The 15,436-nt window shown below is 41.7% G+C and overlaps 1 protein-coding gene across 7 annotated transcripts in view; it reads right to left on the bottom strand.

Moving 5' to 3' along the window:
• Positions 1 to 15,436, bottom strand: part of NCOA6 (nuclear receptor coactivator 6) — an 82,950-nt gene that overhangs the window by 32,831 nt on the left and 34,683 nt on the right. For 6 of the 7 annotated variants that reach the window (XM_053246010.1, XM_053246008.1, XM_053246014.1 and 3 more), the window contains 5 exons: positions 14,845 to 14,967; positions 12,901 to 13,026; positions 11,695 to 12,504; positions 9,686 to 9,832; positions 4,614 to 5,724 (listed from right to left, as the gene is read on the bottom strand). In XM_053246010.1, the coding sequence (XP_053101985.1) occupies positions 4,614 to 5,724; positions 9,686 to 9,832; positions 11,695 to 12,504; positions 12,901 to 13,026; positions 14,845 to 14,967 (2,317 nt within the window). The remainder of the gene's footprint in view (positions 1 to 4,613; positions 5,725 to 9,685; positions 9,833 to 11,694; positions 12,505 to 12,900; positions 13,027 to 14,844; positions 14,968 to 15,436) is intronic. The other variant, XM_053246015.1, reaches the window with a different exon arrangement.

Below are 15,436 nucleotides of genomic sequence, written 5' to 3'. Positions count from 1 at the left end.
TCATTGCTTTTCAACAGTACATGCATGTACTATAGGAGTCTTGTTGGGTAGATTTCCTGTGTAAACTAAGTCTTGGTTCACTTTGTTGCTTCATGTCATCTGACACAGTTAAGGCTACTTCCTGCACCAGTAAAGGTCAGGTAAAGTTAGTGATTGCTTCATGGAGGTACTAACTTACATGCTGAAGAACTCCAAAACAGACTGAAAATAGTGCAAGGTGCAAAATTGGGTGCAGGCTTTACAATGTATTCTTGCAGTACTTACTAGTAAATCACTGTTACAAACAGTATAATCCTATACACATTTGCTTGTGAGTAATCTCAACTGAACATTATGGGGGGATCTACTTCTGAGTAAACATACATACATCCCATAGTAAATCATGTTTTAACATGCACTGTCAAGACACTTAATGATTCTCAATCACTTCCTGTCACTTTCACCTGACTGGCAAAAAAGTATGTATGTTTGGAGGATGGGGACAAGAGTGTATAATAAGTAACTTCCATTAGGATACTTTCCCTTTATCTCTACATGTCTGCACCATGTCCACAGTAATCATAGCCCATCTCAGGCCTGAATGGCACACTGCTGTTCTTGTAGCTACTCTCCTATAGAAACTTAATTACTAACTTATCAGGAAACATTTAAATAAGGGAGAAAGGGGGCATACACACTTAAAAATAATGTTTTAAATTAAAACAATGGTTTAAACTTAGAATTGTTTGTGGTATAGTAAGAACTCTAATAAAATTAATCGAGATAGATTTGTTACCATCTCCTGTTCACATACAGATTAGTATAAAAAGGTATTAGAATTTTCAGAACACTGAGCACAAATGTTCTAGTTTTCCGCTGAATCGGCATACACTCTACCCAACACCAACTCTGTCATCAAGATACGCCAAGCTTTTTTTAAAAAAAATTCCAATTATTGGATTTAGAAAATGTGTACACTGAACTTTGTGCAAGCAAATGAGCCTTTCTTTCCCCGCTCAGTGCTTTTGGAGTCACTTTCAGATCCTTTGTCATCTCCCATTCAGTCACTGTCCCCAGAAGTAGAGCAGGGCTGAAGAACTGAGAAATTTCTCAACAGTAAGAGCAGTTCAACAATAAAGCCAGAAACCATCTCTGGAAGCTTCTCACTTCTCCATCAACTGCAAAGCTTACCTTCAACAAGATGGCATATGAAGTAGCTGCCTTATATTGAGTCAGACCATTGGTCCATCAAGCTCAGTATTGTCTACACTGACTGGCAGCAGTTCTCTGGGATTTCAGATGGGTACAATATTTCCAAGCCCTAATTGAGCTTGCCAGGGGTTGAACCTGAGATCTTCTGTATGTAAAGTGTATGCTTTTCTGCGACAATCCTTTCCCTACTATAGATTATCACTCTTTATCAAATTGTTTCATTTGTCTCCAAGTCCCTCATACCAGAGTTTTCTCTGCATTTCAGAATCCATGAAATGTTGATAGGTTACTTGTTTTGTCATATTCAGTTCTAATCATGTTTGAGCTCCATTGTGTGAAACTTATTAGTGGTGGGGTTTTTTTGTGGTGGTTTTTTTTTTTGGCATTTCCAACGAACAGAAAATCTTAACCAACTATCCTTACCTATGCTACCATTGCAACCAGTTAGTGAAAGCATGTTTTCCTATTAATCAGTTACCATGGGGAAATCACTGCAATCTGTATTGTAATCCATTTTCTCACCATGTTTATGATTATAATTTTAGCGTAGTATTATTGCAAGGTTCCATTTCATGAAATCAAATCATTACCTTACTTCTTTGCTAGTTTAGAAACCCTCTGAATTCATCATTATGATACAACAGATGTAGCGTTCATCTAAGTCTTCATCATTAAAGACAGAAGAAGCCTTTGGAATTCTTCAAATGAGCTGATTCAGATATTAGTGGGCCTAATACTGCACATGAAGGGGCAGAAGACTGAGTTGCCTACCCATTATTGCATGCAGGAAATCACGAGTGACCATAGAGTCCTTGTAGATGTATGCCTGATTTGCCCAATTTCTACCCCTACTGGAAAGGGATATTTAGTTATTTATTATATTTAAAAACCGCCCCATCCACCCTGACATATTGTGGATATGAATTATGTAAATCCTGGCCCACAATTTATTTCATTTGTGCAAAGGCAGATGGCATGATCCCGAGATCCACTATTGTGCTGTATTTCATGCAGAAGACTGCCAGGCCCCTAAACATCTGAGCCAACCCATTTTGGAAAGTGACAGGGTTATTCTCATGCTGTTGCAGAAGTTGCTTTTGATCCTGGAACACTATATCCTAACATGGTCATTTCAGAAGATTAACCAAGATAGAGGAACAAATTCCACTGCAACATACCTAACAGGCTGCAAGATATGGAAGTATTTACATTATTTGCAACATTTAAAGAATGCTGTGCACATAAATTGAACTGTAAACATGCATTTTTATTATGCTACAGCCTAGGTATATTGATTCTCTATAGTATCCTAGGTAGGGTAAAGGAGTAATTTATCCCATACAGGTCGCATCAAGCATTAAAGGAGAGCTGGTCTTGTGGTAGCAAGCATGACTTGTCCCTATAGCTAAGCAGGGTCTGCCTTGGTTGCATATGAATGGGAGATGATGTGTGAGCACTGCAAGATATTCCCCTCAGGGGATGAAGCCGCTCTGGGAAGAGCAGAAGGTTTCAAGTTCCCTCCCTAGCTTCTCCAAGATAGGGCTGAGAGAGATTCCTGCCTGCAACCTTGGAGAAGTCGCTGCCAGTCTGTGAAGACAATACTGAGCTAGATAGACCAACGGTCTGACTCAGTATATGGCAGTTTCCTATGTACCTAAGCAGTAAGCAAGGCTCAGCGCCTCCAGCCCTGCCCTCTATTCATTGGCACTGCTGTTTTCAAGTGGTCCAGCTTGGAAGTTTGTTCCAAGTCTCGTATTATCTAGCAACACAAACATATTCCAACTTGCAAAAATGGCATGAAACTAGAATTGCCATGGCCACCAAAATTCTGGGTTCCACCCAGATTTTAAGCATCCAACCCAGATTTGCCCAGATTTCAGCTTTCATTTAAAAAGAAAGAAAGAAAAGCTAAGCTCTAGCCCTTGTAGAAGCAGAGTTATGGAGCAAAATGTGAAGTCACTATTCTGCTCAAAAATTATTTTCAAGCCAATTTACATAATATGCATATTAAACACTCAGATTTGGAAAGCCAGAATATGGCAACCCTACATGAAACTCATGGTGTGAGGTTAAAAACAAAAAGAGAGAAAACTAGTACATGTATTGAGATGGCTTTAAAAGGGTATTAGGTTTAGCAATGGCTATTAACCACGATGGCTATACAGAATTTTCACTGAATACTGGTCACTGGAGGATTAATAGAAAGTGGGAGCTATTGCATTCATTTTCTGCTTATGGCTTCCCAAAGGCAAAAGGCTGGCTACTGTAGGAATTAGGATGCTGGACTAGATGGACTTTTGGTCTGATCCAGCAAGGCTTTTTACGTTTTCTAGTTATGGTGGTGACAGAACACCAGAGGTAAAGATGGAGACATTAGGTGGCTGCACTCTTAATATAAGCAGCATTCTGGTAGTAGTGTACACAGTCAGAGCCTCATCCCTATAGCCAGCCCTGATCATCTTAATACATACTTAGCATCTGAATAGTGCAAAGCGCTTCACATGTAACATCTTGAAGCAATTCTTAAAACAACTCTCTGAGGTAAGTATTATCTCTATACTGCAGCTAGGGAACTGAGAGAGGAAATTGCTCTTCTAACACTACCTGCTGAGTTCATGAGAGAAGAGAGAATCAATCCCAATTCACAGCTCATAGCCACTATACTATACCAGGTCTCTTCTCTTACTTTATATACGGCACTGAAATTCCCAGTAGAAGCACACACACTAACTGGGGACATGTCTGAAAGCACTCTTCAGTTAACTGTGGTGGCTGATAATCTGATTAAGAGTCTCTCTTCAAGGTCCCTTTCTGTTGTTTTTGTGAGTCATTTCTACCCCAGTCCTATGAATAGATTTCCCACCTAGAAGGTGGCAGCATTCGGGATCACACTAACACATAAACGCATCATGAGCTGTATAAAGTTATCTCTTTAATACTCTTTTCTTCTGCATAGAATGGAGGTTCCAATGGCCAAACTGCCACTGCTTTATAATTTAGAAGCATTGCTGGGAAAAAATGCTACCAATGCAAAACTACCGTATATACTCGAGTATAAGCCGATCCGAATATAAGCCGAGGTACCTAATTTTACCTAAGAAACCAAAAAAACTGATTGACTCGAGTATAAGCCTAGGGTGGGAAATGCAGCAGCTACTGGTGAGTTTCAATAATCAAAATAAATGCCAATAAAATTACATTAATTGAGACATCAGTGGGGAATATTGTGACCAGTATGTACTTTATTACAGGGGGACATTTTAGCACGGGCAGATAGATGACTCGAGTATAAGCCAAGGCTGATTTTTTCAGCACTTTTTGGGTGCTGCAAAATTCAGCTTATACTCGAGTATATACGGTATGTTCAATTCAAATATGACAAAACTTTGTTCAGTTGTGTAGGAAGCAAATATTAAACCTACTTAATTTGTTCAGCTTGCTGATTATTTTTCTTTTTCCTTGGAGGCTTTTTCTTCTTAGGTTTATTGGTATTTTGATTGTTTGGTTTGCTGTTCACACCAAAGTGTCCTGCAGATATATCACTTTGGAGCAGGTTTACCAGCAATGGGCTTGTTAATGTGACATCTTTGTTGATAGGAAAACCTGGATTTTGTCCACAGGAAATCTGATTTCCGTTCTGGCCTCCACTGAAAGGAGCACTGAAAGGCATCCCGTGTCCAGCAAAATGGCTCCCTGATGTGTTGCTGTTTCCCTGTAGCCCTTGTAAGTGGGGAGGCACCATGTTTCCTTGCTGCATGGAAACGTCCGGTAGCATTTGTGTCAAATCACTGTTTGTTGTAGTGGTGGTATCACCCAGTTGCTGAGACATGTGAGTATTAGGTCCAGTGGGTCTCAGAACTTGTCCTTGAATCCCCATAACCTGAGAATTGCCATTCACAGGGCCTTGCTGGGTTATCATCTGCCCCGGAAATGGCGTCATGTTTCCTTGCATATTGGGAGTTGGTCCTCTCATTATCTGAGCTGGCCCCGTCATAACATTAGACTGGCTTTGAGAATTAAAAGGCTGTTTATTTCCTTGCATCTGATTGGTCATCATCTGATCCATCATTGAATTCTGTTGCAGCAACACCTGGCCCTGGGGTCCCATCATCTGATTATGTGCAGCCATCATCTGCTGGCCTTGCTGGGGAATCATCTGTTTGGGTGGGGTTATTCTTTGTTGTGATGGACCAAGATTTTGGTTTTGAGGTGCTACCATCATCTGGCCCTGGGGCAGGAGTTGAGCTCGAGAAAGTATCATCTGGTTTTGAGCATTTAGAGATCCCTGAGGCTGAATGTTCACCATCTGTCCTTGAGAGGACACTATTTGTTGGTGCATCCCCATAAGCTGAGATTGTGGTCCTTGTGGAGGCTGCGGCTGCATGTTGCCCATGTTAACCTGGGGAACTCCACTGTTGCCTGTCTGCTGGTTGTTAATATTTCCATGAAGTCCCATTAAATTGGTCTGCATCATATTTGGCGGGCCATGTTGAATTTGCATCTGATTCTGAGGAGGACCATTTCCTTGACCACCTTAAAAAAAAAATAGCTCAAGTAAGAAAACATGAGGAAATGAGTTGGCATAAACCCATGCAAGGTAATAAATTAGTTTAAAGAATCTCAATGTAGTTAGCATTCGGGCTACCAGATACAGTGAGGGAAATAAGTATTTGATCCCCTGCTGATTTTGTCCGTTTGCCCTCTGACACAGAAATGACCAGGCTATAATTGGAATGGTAGGTTTATTGTAGCTGTGAGAGACAGAATAACAACAAACAAACCCTCAAAAGCCCAGTGCCCAAAAGTCAGCGATGGATTTGCATTGTAGTGAGGGAAATAAGTATTCGATCCCTTCACAAAAGATGTCTTAGTACTTGGTGGCAAAACCCTTGTTGGCAATCACAGAGGTCAGACGTTTCTTGTAGTTGGCCACCAGGTTTGCACACAACCCAGGAGGGATGTTGTCCCACTCCTCTTTGCAGATCCTCTCCAAGTCAAAAGGTTTCGAGGCTGATGTTTGGCAACCCGAACCTTCAGCTCCCTCCACAGATTTTCTATGGGATTAAGGTCTGGAGACTGGCTGGGCTACTCCAGGACCTTCATGTGCTTCTTCTTGAGCCACTCCTTTGTTGCCTTGGCTGTGTGTTTTGGGTCATTGTCATGCTGGAATACCCATCCACGACCCATTCTCAATGCCCTGGCTGAGGGAAGGAGGTGCTCACCCAAGATCTGACGGTACATGGTCCCGTCCATCGTCCCTTCGATGCGGTGAAGGTGTCCTGTCCCCTTAGCAGAAAAACACCCCCAAAGCATAATGTGTCCACCTCCATGTTTGACGGTGGGGATGGTGTCCTTGGGCTCATAGGCAGCATTCCTCCTCCTCCACACACGGCGAGTTGAGTTGATGCCAAAGAGCTCGATTTTGGTCTCATCTGACCACAACACTTTCGCCCAGTTCTCCTCTGGATCATTCAGATGTGCATTGGCAAACTGCAGACGGGCCTGTACATGTGCTGCCTTGAGCAGGGGGACCTTGCGGGCACTGCAAGATTTCAGTCCTTCACGGCGTAGTGTGTTACCAATTGTTTTCTTAGTGACTATGGTTCCAGCTGCCCTGAGATCACTGACAAGTTCCCCCCGTGTAGTTCTGGGCTGCTTTGTCACCGTTCTCATTATCATTGCAACTCCACGAGGTGAGATCTTGCATGGAGCCCCAGACCCAGACTTTGCAAGTTATCGTGCCAACTGTAGTCACCTTCTCACCAAGCTGCTTGGCGATAGTCTTGTAGCCCAGTCCAGCCTTGTGCAGGTCTACAACCTTGTCCCTGACATCCTTCGACAGCTCTTTGGTCTTGGGCATGGTGGTGAGTTTGGAAGCTGAGTGATTGCTTGCTTCTATGGACAGGTGTCTTTTATACAGGTACTGTAACAAGCTGGGATTAGGAGCACTCCCTTACAGAGGGTGTTCCTCATCTCAGCTCGTTACCTGCATATAGTGAAAAGACACCTGGGAGCCTGAAATCTTGCTGGTTGATAGGGGATCGAATACTTATTTCCCTCACTACAATGCAAATCCATCGCTGACTTTTGGGCACTGGGCTTTTGAGGATTTGTTTGTTGTTATTCTGTCTCTCACAGCTACAATAAACCTACCATTCCAATTATAGCCTGGTCATTTCTGTGTCAGAGGGCAAACGGACAAAATCAGCAGGGCATCAAATACTTATTTCCCTCAGTGTAAGTTAGGATATCTGCAATAACAGGGTATGAAAGTATTGTGACAAAAGAAGTTGAAACATTAAGCATTCCCAATTTCTATTCTCTAGCAGCTTACTAGAGCTGTACTACTGAACTATATATGATCAGAACATGAAAAATTGATAGGTAGCTAAATAGTGGACTAGAATGGGAAAAGAAAGATACTTTCAAAAGTCACAGCAGGGCAATATCTTTATTAAGACCAGCTACAGTGTCACTACTTTGTTGTTCCTAATAAAGATATTGCCCCATAGTGACTTTTGAATTTCTAATGAACCAACAGTTATCTATGTTATTCCATATAGAAGTTAACAGCCATACAATAGTAAACAGATAAATATATTTTACTGAAGGACAAGTAGAGTTTTCCAGTTAGTTTTAGGACAATGTTTTTGGCATGAAGTGAAAAGAATATTTTAATTGTTCTTCCTTTTTATTCCTCTCTCCTCCAAGAACTACTGCTGTATTGTATCAAAATTTTAGCTGCTGTAATGCAGGACAGAAAAAAAATGTAATCTAGGCAGGAGATAACAAGGGCATAGGTCACTGTTATTAATGCTTGCCGATCAAGGTAAGGGCGTAATTGATGAATCCGATGGAGCTGGGCGAAGGCACTTCTGGCTGCAGTCTCCATCCTGCTGTTCAAGCAGGAGGTGCAAATCCAAAAGGACCCCCAAGTCACGTACAAGCTCCTTCGGGGGCAGCACCATCCCATCTAAAACAAGGTTCACAGCCAGCTGTTGGCCAGTATGAGGGCTGAGTAAGAGTAGTTCAGTCTTGGTGTGATTCAGTTTGAGCTTATTTTGATTTATCGAGACCTTAACAGCTTCCAGGCATCGAGTAAGCACAGAAACAGCATCTCCAGAATGGTCTGGAATGGCAATATACAGCTGAGTATTATCAGCGTATTGATGAAATCTTACCCCAAACTGGAAAATGACCTGTCCCAGTGGCTCCATATAGATGTTAAAGAGGACAGGGGCAAGAACTGAACCCTGGGGGACTCCATAAAGGAGCATCTGTCCTCAATGCATACCAACTGGACTCGCCCGTTAAGGTAAGAACGGAACCACTGTAAGACAGTTCCCCTGATACCCAACCCACGCAGGCAGTCAAGGAGGATAGCATGATTGATAGTGTCAAAAGCCGTTGAGAGATCTAGAAGGACCAGGAGAGGGACACTACCCTCATCAAGGTCCCGAAGAAGGTCATCTACCAGAGCGAGCAATGCTGTCTCTGTGCTATGCCGAGGCCTGAAACCCGACTGATAAGAATTAAGATAGTCAGTTTTCTCTAAGAGCCTCTCAAGCTGGGCACAGACAACCCTCTCTAACACCTTCGCTACAAAAGGGAAGTTGGAGATCAGCCTATAGTTATCAAGGACCTCAGGGTCCAGGGAGGGTTTCTTCAAGTGAGGGCGAACTATCGCCTCTTTAAGGGCTGCTGGTACGAAACCCTCATGTAGCGAAGAGTTAACCAACTCCTGTAGCCAAGAAATAACATTCCCACCAACTGTTCTAACCAGCCAGGAGGGACAAGGGTCCAAGCAACATGTTGCCACACCCATACCTGAGAGAATCATGTCCATATCCTCGACCAACTCAAAGTGTCCCATATAACATAACAGGGCAGAATCTCCTCTATCTGATCAGATCCTACAGAAGCAGAGTCCAACTCTAGTCAAAGGTGGGTGACTTTATCAGCAAAGAATTGAGCAATTTGATCACAGCAGCCAGATTGAACATCTACCGGCTCCTCTCTCCTAAGAAGGGAGCGGGTAATCCAAATTAAGGCCACTGGACAAGAGTCAGCTGATGTGATAAGAGCGGAAAAATAGTGGGATTTCGCCACTCTTATCGTCCTAGAATATTCCCGAATATAGGCAAGTAGTCGTATCTGGTCATCTTCGGCACCAGTTTTCCTCCAATGGAGTTCCAAGTGTCTTTTGGTCTGTTTCATCTCCCTAAGCTCCTCAGAGAACCAAGGGAGCCGGGATCCATGAACCGTAAAAGGACACTTGGGAGCAATTTCATTTAACACCCTCGTGGCCTCGATGTTCCAAGATTCCACGAGCTGTGATGGAACAATGCCTACCAGATTGCAAGGATGTCCCCCAATCACTATTAAACAAGTATAAATGCAGTAATCTTATGCCAAACACTATAAATTCAATTTATAGTCAATTGCTTTAAGTTAGCAAATAGACAACTGATCCAATGAAATATGATCAACAGACCTGTATGCTGGACACTTTGACTTGTTTGCAGTTGAGGTGTTCCACTATTTGCAGGTGTGCCTGGTGCTGTAGAAGGCACCTGACTTTGCATGAAGTTCTGATTGGCCTGTCCTGGAGGAAAGCCAGGTGGTAGACGCTTGGGCATTCCTGGACAGAAAATAACCTTAGTCATCAAAGACAGTCTATATAATTGCCGACCGATACAATAATAATAAATTTAGAGGGCAAACTAATTTAGAGGGCAAACTAAGAAGATAAACTATCCAGAAGGCAAGTAATGTGAGCATAGGTTGAGTAGGTGTAGCTAAACACAGAAGATTAACACAGAAGATAACTGTTTTAATTATTGGAGAAAAAATGAGTAATTCATATTCATCGAGGATAAAAACACAACAGATTTACATTACAAAGAAAAATTAGATTAAACATTACAAAAAAGCCAAATCATAACACTGTTTCAGTAAATGAACAAGTTGCTTAATATTGTTATGGAATTTTCTTCCTCAGAAGATTTCAAAGAAAAGTTGGGCAGGCATCTGCCAAAGTTGTAGAAAATATTTCAATTATTCTGTCTATGACAGCAATGTTTTGTCAATCAGTTGATTTAACTGAGTAAAAACATTTTAATCAGAAAAAAAGATCAACTAATTGGCCAGCAGATTTTTTAAAATGGTAAATTTTGAAGTTCATATACATTATATATTATTTTTAATATCTTTCTCTGTTGCCCTGCTAACTTGGCAAAGAGGCACCTTATAACATGGTGATTCTCTTTATTTAGCAGGGGGAGAGTAACTGGCCTTATCCACCCACAGCACAGTACCTCCAGTGACTGTTGCTGGTGTCTTATAAGAAACATCTTATGTTTCTTTTTAGATTGTGAGCCCTTTGGGGACAGGGATCCATCTTATTTATTTATTATTTCTCTGTCAAAACCGCCCCGAGCCATTTTTGGAAGGATGGTATAGAAATTGAATACTACTACTATTACTACTACTACTATTATAAAAAGATCACACAGACTGACTACAAACAAAGGCATGACAAGGTAGCAGGGATGATACACTGGAACATCTGCAAAAAACACAAGCTACCTGTAGCCAAAAATTGGTGGGACCATACAACTGAAAAAGTGGTAGAAAATGAAGATGCAAAAATATTATGGGTCTTCCGACTACAAACAGACAAACATCTGCCACACAATACACCAGATATAACTGTAGTCAAGAAGAAAGAAAAACAAGTGAAAATAATCGACATAGCAATACCAGGGGATAGCAGAACAGAAGAAAAAGAAATAGAAAAAAATCACCAAATACAAAGATCTGCAAATTGAAATTGAAAGGCTGGGTCAGAAAGAGACCAAAATAATCCCAGTGGTAATTGGCACCCTAGGTGCAATTCCAAGACACCTTGAAGAGCACCTCAACACCATAGGGGCCACAGAAATCACCATCAGCCAATTACAAAAAGCAACTTTACTGGTAAAGTTTTTTCTATATTCTGCGACAATATCTATAATGGCAGCAACAACATTGATGATAAAATTCAGCCACCCCAGGTCCTTGGGAAGGACTCGATGTCTGGATAAAACAAACCAGTCAATAACACCTCTCTGACTGTGTAAACAATAATAATATATGAAAGATATTAAAAATAATATATAATGTAATTGAACTTCAAAGTTTAAAATTTTAAAAAATCTGCTGACCAATTAATTGATACCCTTTTTGCTGATTAAAATGTTTTCACTCAGTTAAATCAACTGATTGACAAAACTATATCACCTATATGAAAAGGTGTGCAAGTTTTTTTTCATTAAGTGGCACATTTTCATTAAGTGGCAAACCCAAATTCTATCTCAGGGCAGGGGGTTAGGCAATATGAAGCATCTGTTCCAATTCAATAATTCTACAGAAATAGCATGTCAACTATTAACTATACCTCGCTTAGGTATAAAACCTTTAGACATACATTGTTCTACATTTTTACTTTAAAAGATTACTTACCACCTAACCCAGGATGTAAACCCTGTGGACCCTGGTTTTGCTGTTGCATCACCATGAAGTTAGGAGGTACGTTTCCCTGTTGTACCATAGGATTACGGCCAGGAGAATTTACAGGCTGTTGAAACCCCTGGGGGAGGGTATTGTTCTGGGGAGGCCTTGGTCCCATCTGTTGCTGTGCTTGGTTAACTGTGGGGGAGGATGCAGGCGAACCCTGCTGAAAGGAGGAGGGAGAGGAGGCAGGAGACTTGTTGGTCAGGTGGGGTTGTTGTAGTGGTGTTGGGACCCGTGAGGGTCCTCCCTGAAGATTCTTCATTTGAGGAGCAGTAAACTGACCAGAGTTATTCATCTGTGGAAAGTTTGTGTGTGCCTGAGAAGCTTGTTGGCTTCCAAAAGGGTATGGGGGTGGGGGATGGGAGGGTGTTTGCACTGTTGCTAAAGATGGTCTGGCTTGGAGTTGCTGTTGCATTTGTCCAGGCAATGGGGCCTTTTTCCACCCCTGGTTAACTGGCAATGTGCTCACTGTTCCTTGGGAGGGAGGTGGTTGAACAGTTCCAGAAGGCACCTGGTTCCAACCAGGAGGAACTGGAACCTGAACTGGAGTTGTAAATGAAGGACGTATTCCCTGTTGTGGCTGCTGGTGCTGTTGTGGAGGGCGTGGCTGCAGTTGCGGCTGCATCTGCTGGAAGTTGGCTGGGTTTATCTGCCGATTAACAGGAACTGACTGCACTGAATGGAGCTGAGGCACTACAGATCCAGATGGATGATTCTGCTGTTGGATAGTTAGCCCTGATAGGAGTGGATCCACTGGATCTAATGCAGAAGCAGAAAAATTATAGCTATAGTTATTTCAGTAGAGGTAGCAGTGTGTGTGTGTGGGGGGGGGGGGCATTATCCACATCATTTGTAGGGTCTGAGTGGGACAAATATACTCTTCATTCACTACATTTCAAAACATTCTTTAAATTTTATGCTGTAGGGAGGTGATCAACACGACTATAAAGTTTGCAAGAATATAGAATTACCACCCAAACTGTAAGCTCTTCCTGCTTAAAAATGCAGAAGACAGCTTAGGAAAACAGTTCAGACCGTATACTTGATCAGTACACACAAGACAAGGAAGACAACACAGAAACATACATCTCTCCAGGGTTATTTCTACAAGTAGAATACAACAGCATCTAAAGAAGAAACAACTATATTGCTTACCTGACTGAGAGGCAGGCCGAGGTGTTCTGGGTGGCAGCTCTGGGTTAGTTGCACTTATCACAGAGGATGATACACTCCCACTCTGCTGCATCATGACAGTTGCAGGATTGTTTATTCGTATTAATCCTAGAAAAGTAATCATATTTTTCATTCTGTGAAAATGCAGTTTGTCACACTGCAATATCAAAATACGGCATTGCATAGAGTGGCAAAGCTTTAGGCCTGCATTGACATTTAGCAATTTCAACCTACCTGGTTGCAGCACAAAAGGTACTCCAACATGGATCTTAGAAAAGAGGGAATGGCTACACAATCAGTTTAGTACTTGGGCCTACTAGAAACACTTTGATATATTTATATTTGCCAATACTATGATTAAGATATTCACACTTGCCTAAGTTCTGCAAGAAGAGAAGACACCCTGTCCCCAAAGGATTCAAAATCTAAAAAGAAACTTAAGATAGATACCAGCAAGAGCGATTGAGGGATGCTGTGCTGGGTTTGGATAGGGCCAGTTGCTCTACCCAAGCTCAACAAAGAGAATCACCACTTTAAAAAGGTGCCTCTTTGCTCAGTTAGTTGGCATCACAAAACCCTTTTCTTCATGCATGTTTCAATTAATAAACAGGAATACTGCTAAAGAGTACCCTTTTCTGTCTTGTGCAAACCTTTTCATGGCCACATGAAACACCACCCTTCTCCTCTAGTTGCTTTATATAATTAATTCATATTTCATTACTGCAGTAAAGACCAGAGAGCGAGGCCCCATCCATCAGCCTGCTGGAGACCTACTGACATCTGGCTTGACCCCTCTAATAACCAGGTTTACCTGCAACCATTCCATTTGCAGCTTTCTAACCAACCGCCATCAGAGATGGTAATGGAAGTTTTAATGTATTAATTGCTTTTTTATACTTGTAACCCACCTTGAGAACTCTGGTTGAGAAGCAGGATAAAACTCTAAACAAACGTTTTCCTCTTGATCATCTTCTCTCTCAATTATATCTTAATCTATTCCCCTGATGCTTAAGATATGACCCGCAACACTTGATCGCCTCTTCCTCACACTTTGCATCTGTCTTTGTTCTTCTCCAGTCCAATCTAGTACTTTCCTTAGAAATTTACATTTCTAGCCACCTTACTTTAAATATTCTTCACTACATTTCAAATGCCTCCAGTATATCTTCTGTCATATCAATCATCCATGCGTCTCATCTATAAAGGGTTGTACTTTATACACATTTCAATATGTTTTTCTCAAAAATAAACTTATTCCCTTGTCATCAGCTTCCCAACAGCCTACATATGATTCTTAAATCAATCTCTATTATATACTCTGACATTTCCCCGTATCTCCTAACCTTATTCAAGCACCTCATTTTTATGAATCTCAGAAGAGAGCATATTTGGAGTTATAGGCAAGAGCTCAGCAGCTGAAGCAAACTAATCTCCTGAACCATCTTTTCAGAAGGAATGACTGTTCAGAGTAGAAAGGTACCATCCTTTCCTGATACTCTAACTTTTTAAATACACCACCTCCCCCAAAAAAGAAAAACCAACACGTCCTTGCAGGAGGAAATGAAGACAGAAAGGTAGATTTCTACTTTTCCAAAGTAACTGTACAAGAATCATGAGACCATATGGTTCCCCCTTCTAGAAATTTGTGCATCCTGAAATGTTAAACAGCATGTTTCTCCTGCTGACCATTTTTATCACTTTTGATTTCCTTAACCCACCAAATTGTATTTCCTACCCCCCCGCTCTGTATCTTGTTGCAAGAAGGGATGAGTGGGGCAGGACATGTTTATGTTAGAGTTATCCCCAGAACATTTTAAAAGCTAGGCATATCACAAGAAAAGAGGAAAGATAAGATTTTGGGGTTGTAGGAATGACTAGTTGCGTATTTCACTAAATATCAGACCTGAATATAGAGAGGGAACTTGCCTTGGCTACCTTGCATGGGAAATCCCGTCTCCATTCGTACCGAGTTGCCTGGTCCAACAGGTCCATTAATCCTCACATCTTGGCCTCTGTTTGGAGCTAGTGACAAATTGATGGCACCTTCACCTGAAAAGAATAATCAACATTTGAAGCGGAACAAAACACATGGCTCTGATTCAGGGAAGGAAGTAACAAAGGGGCATTGGTTACTCACCGTGAAGGCTCCTTCTTGCTGTGGGGGTCCAAGGGCATTTGACTGATGGTTATCTTGACCCACATGACTCCAAGAGGCAGGACTATGTAATTAGCAAAGGTTTTAAGTTCGGGAGGAGCAGGCCCCTCCCCAGTTCTTTTAGTACCAGAAGCAACAATGATGTGAAGCCAAGTCAGGTAAACTAGGTGAAAAAACGAGTCAAAACACACATCTAAACAGAAAAAACACCAACTAGGCCAACCTACAGAAAACATATGGCAGAATAAGGAACAACCTGATACCTGGACGATAGGAGCTGGCACAAGGGAGGGTTGAGAAACCCTTGGACCCCGCAGCAAGAAGGAGCCTTCACGGTGAGTAAGCAATGCTCCATTCTCTGCT

This window comes from Hemicordylus capensis, chromosome 4 (assembly GCF_027244095.1).
Source record: "Hemicordylus capensis ecotype Gifberg chromosome 4, rHemCap1.1.pri, whole genome shotgun sequence".
In the NCBI taxonomy this organism is placed as follows: domain Eukaryota; kingdom Metazoa; phylum Chordata; class Lepidosauria; order Squamata; family Cordylidae; genus Hemicordylus; species Hemicordylus capensis.
This window is presented reverse-complemented; position numbering and strand designations above follow the sequence as displayed.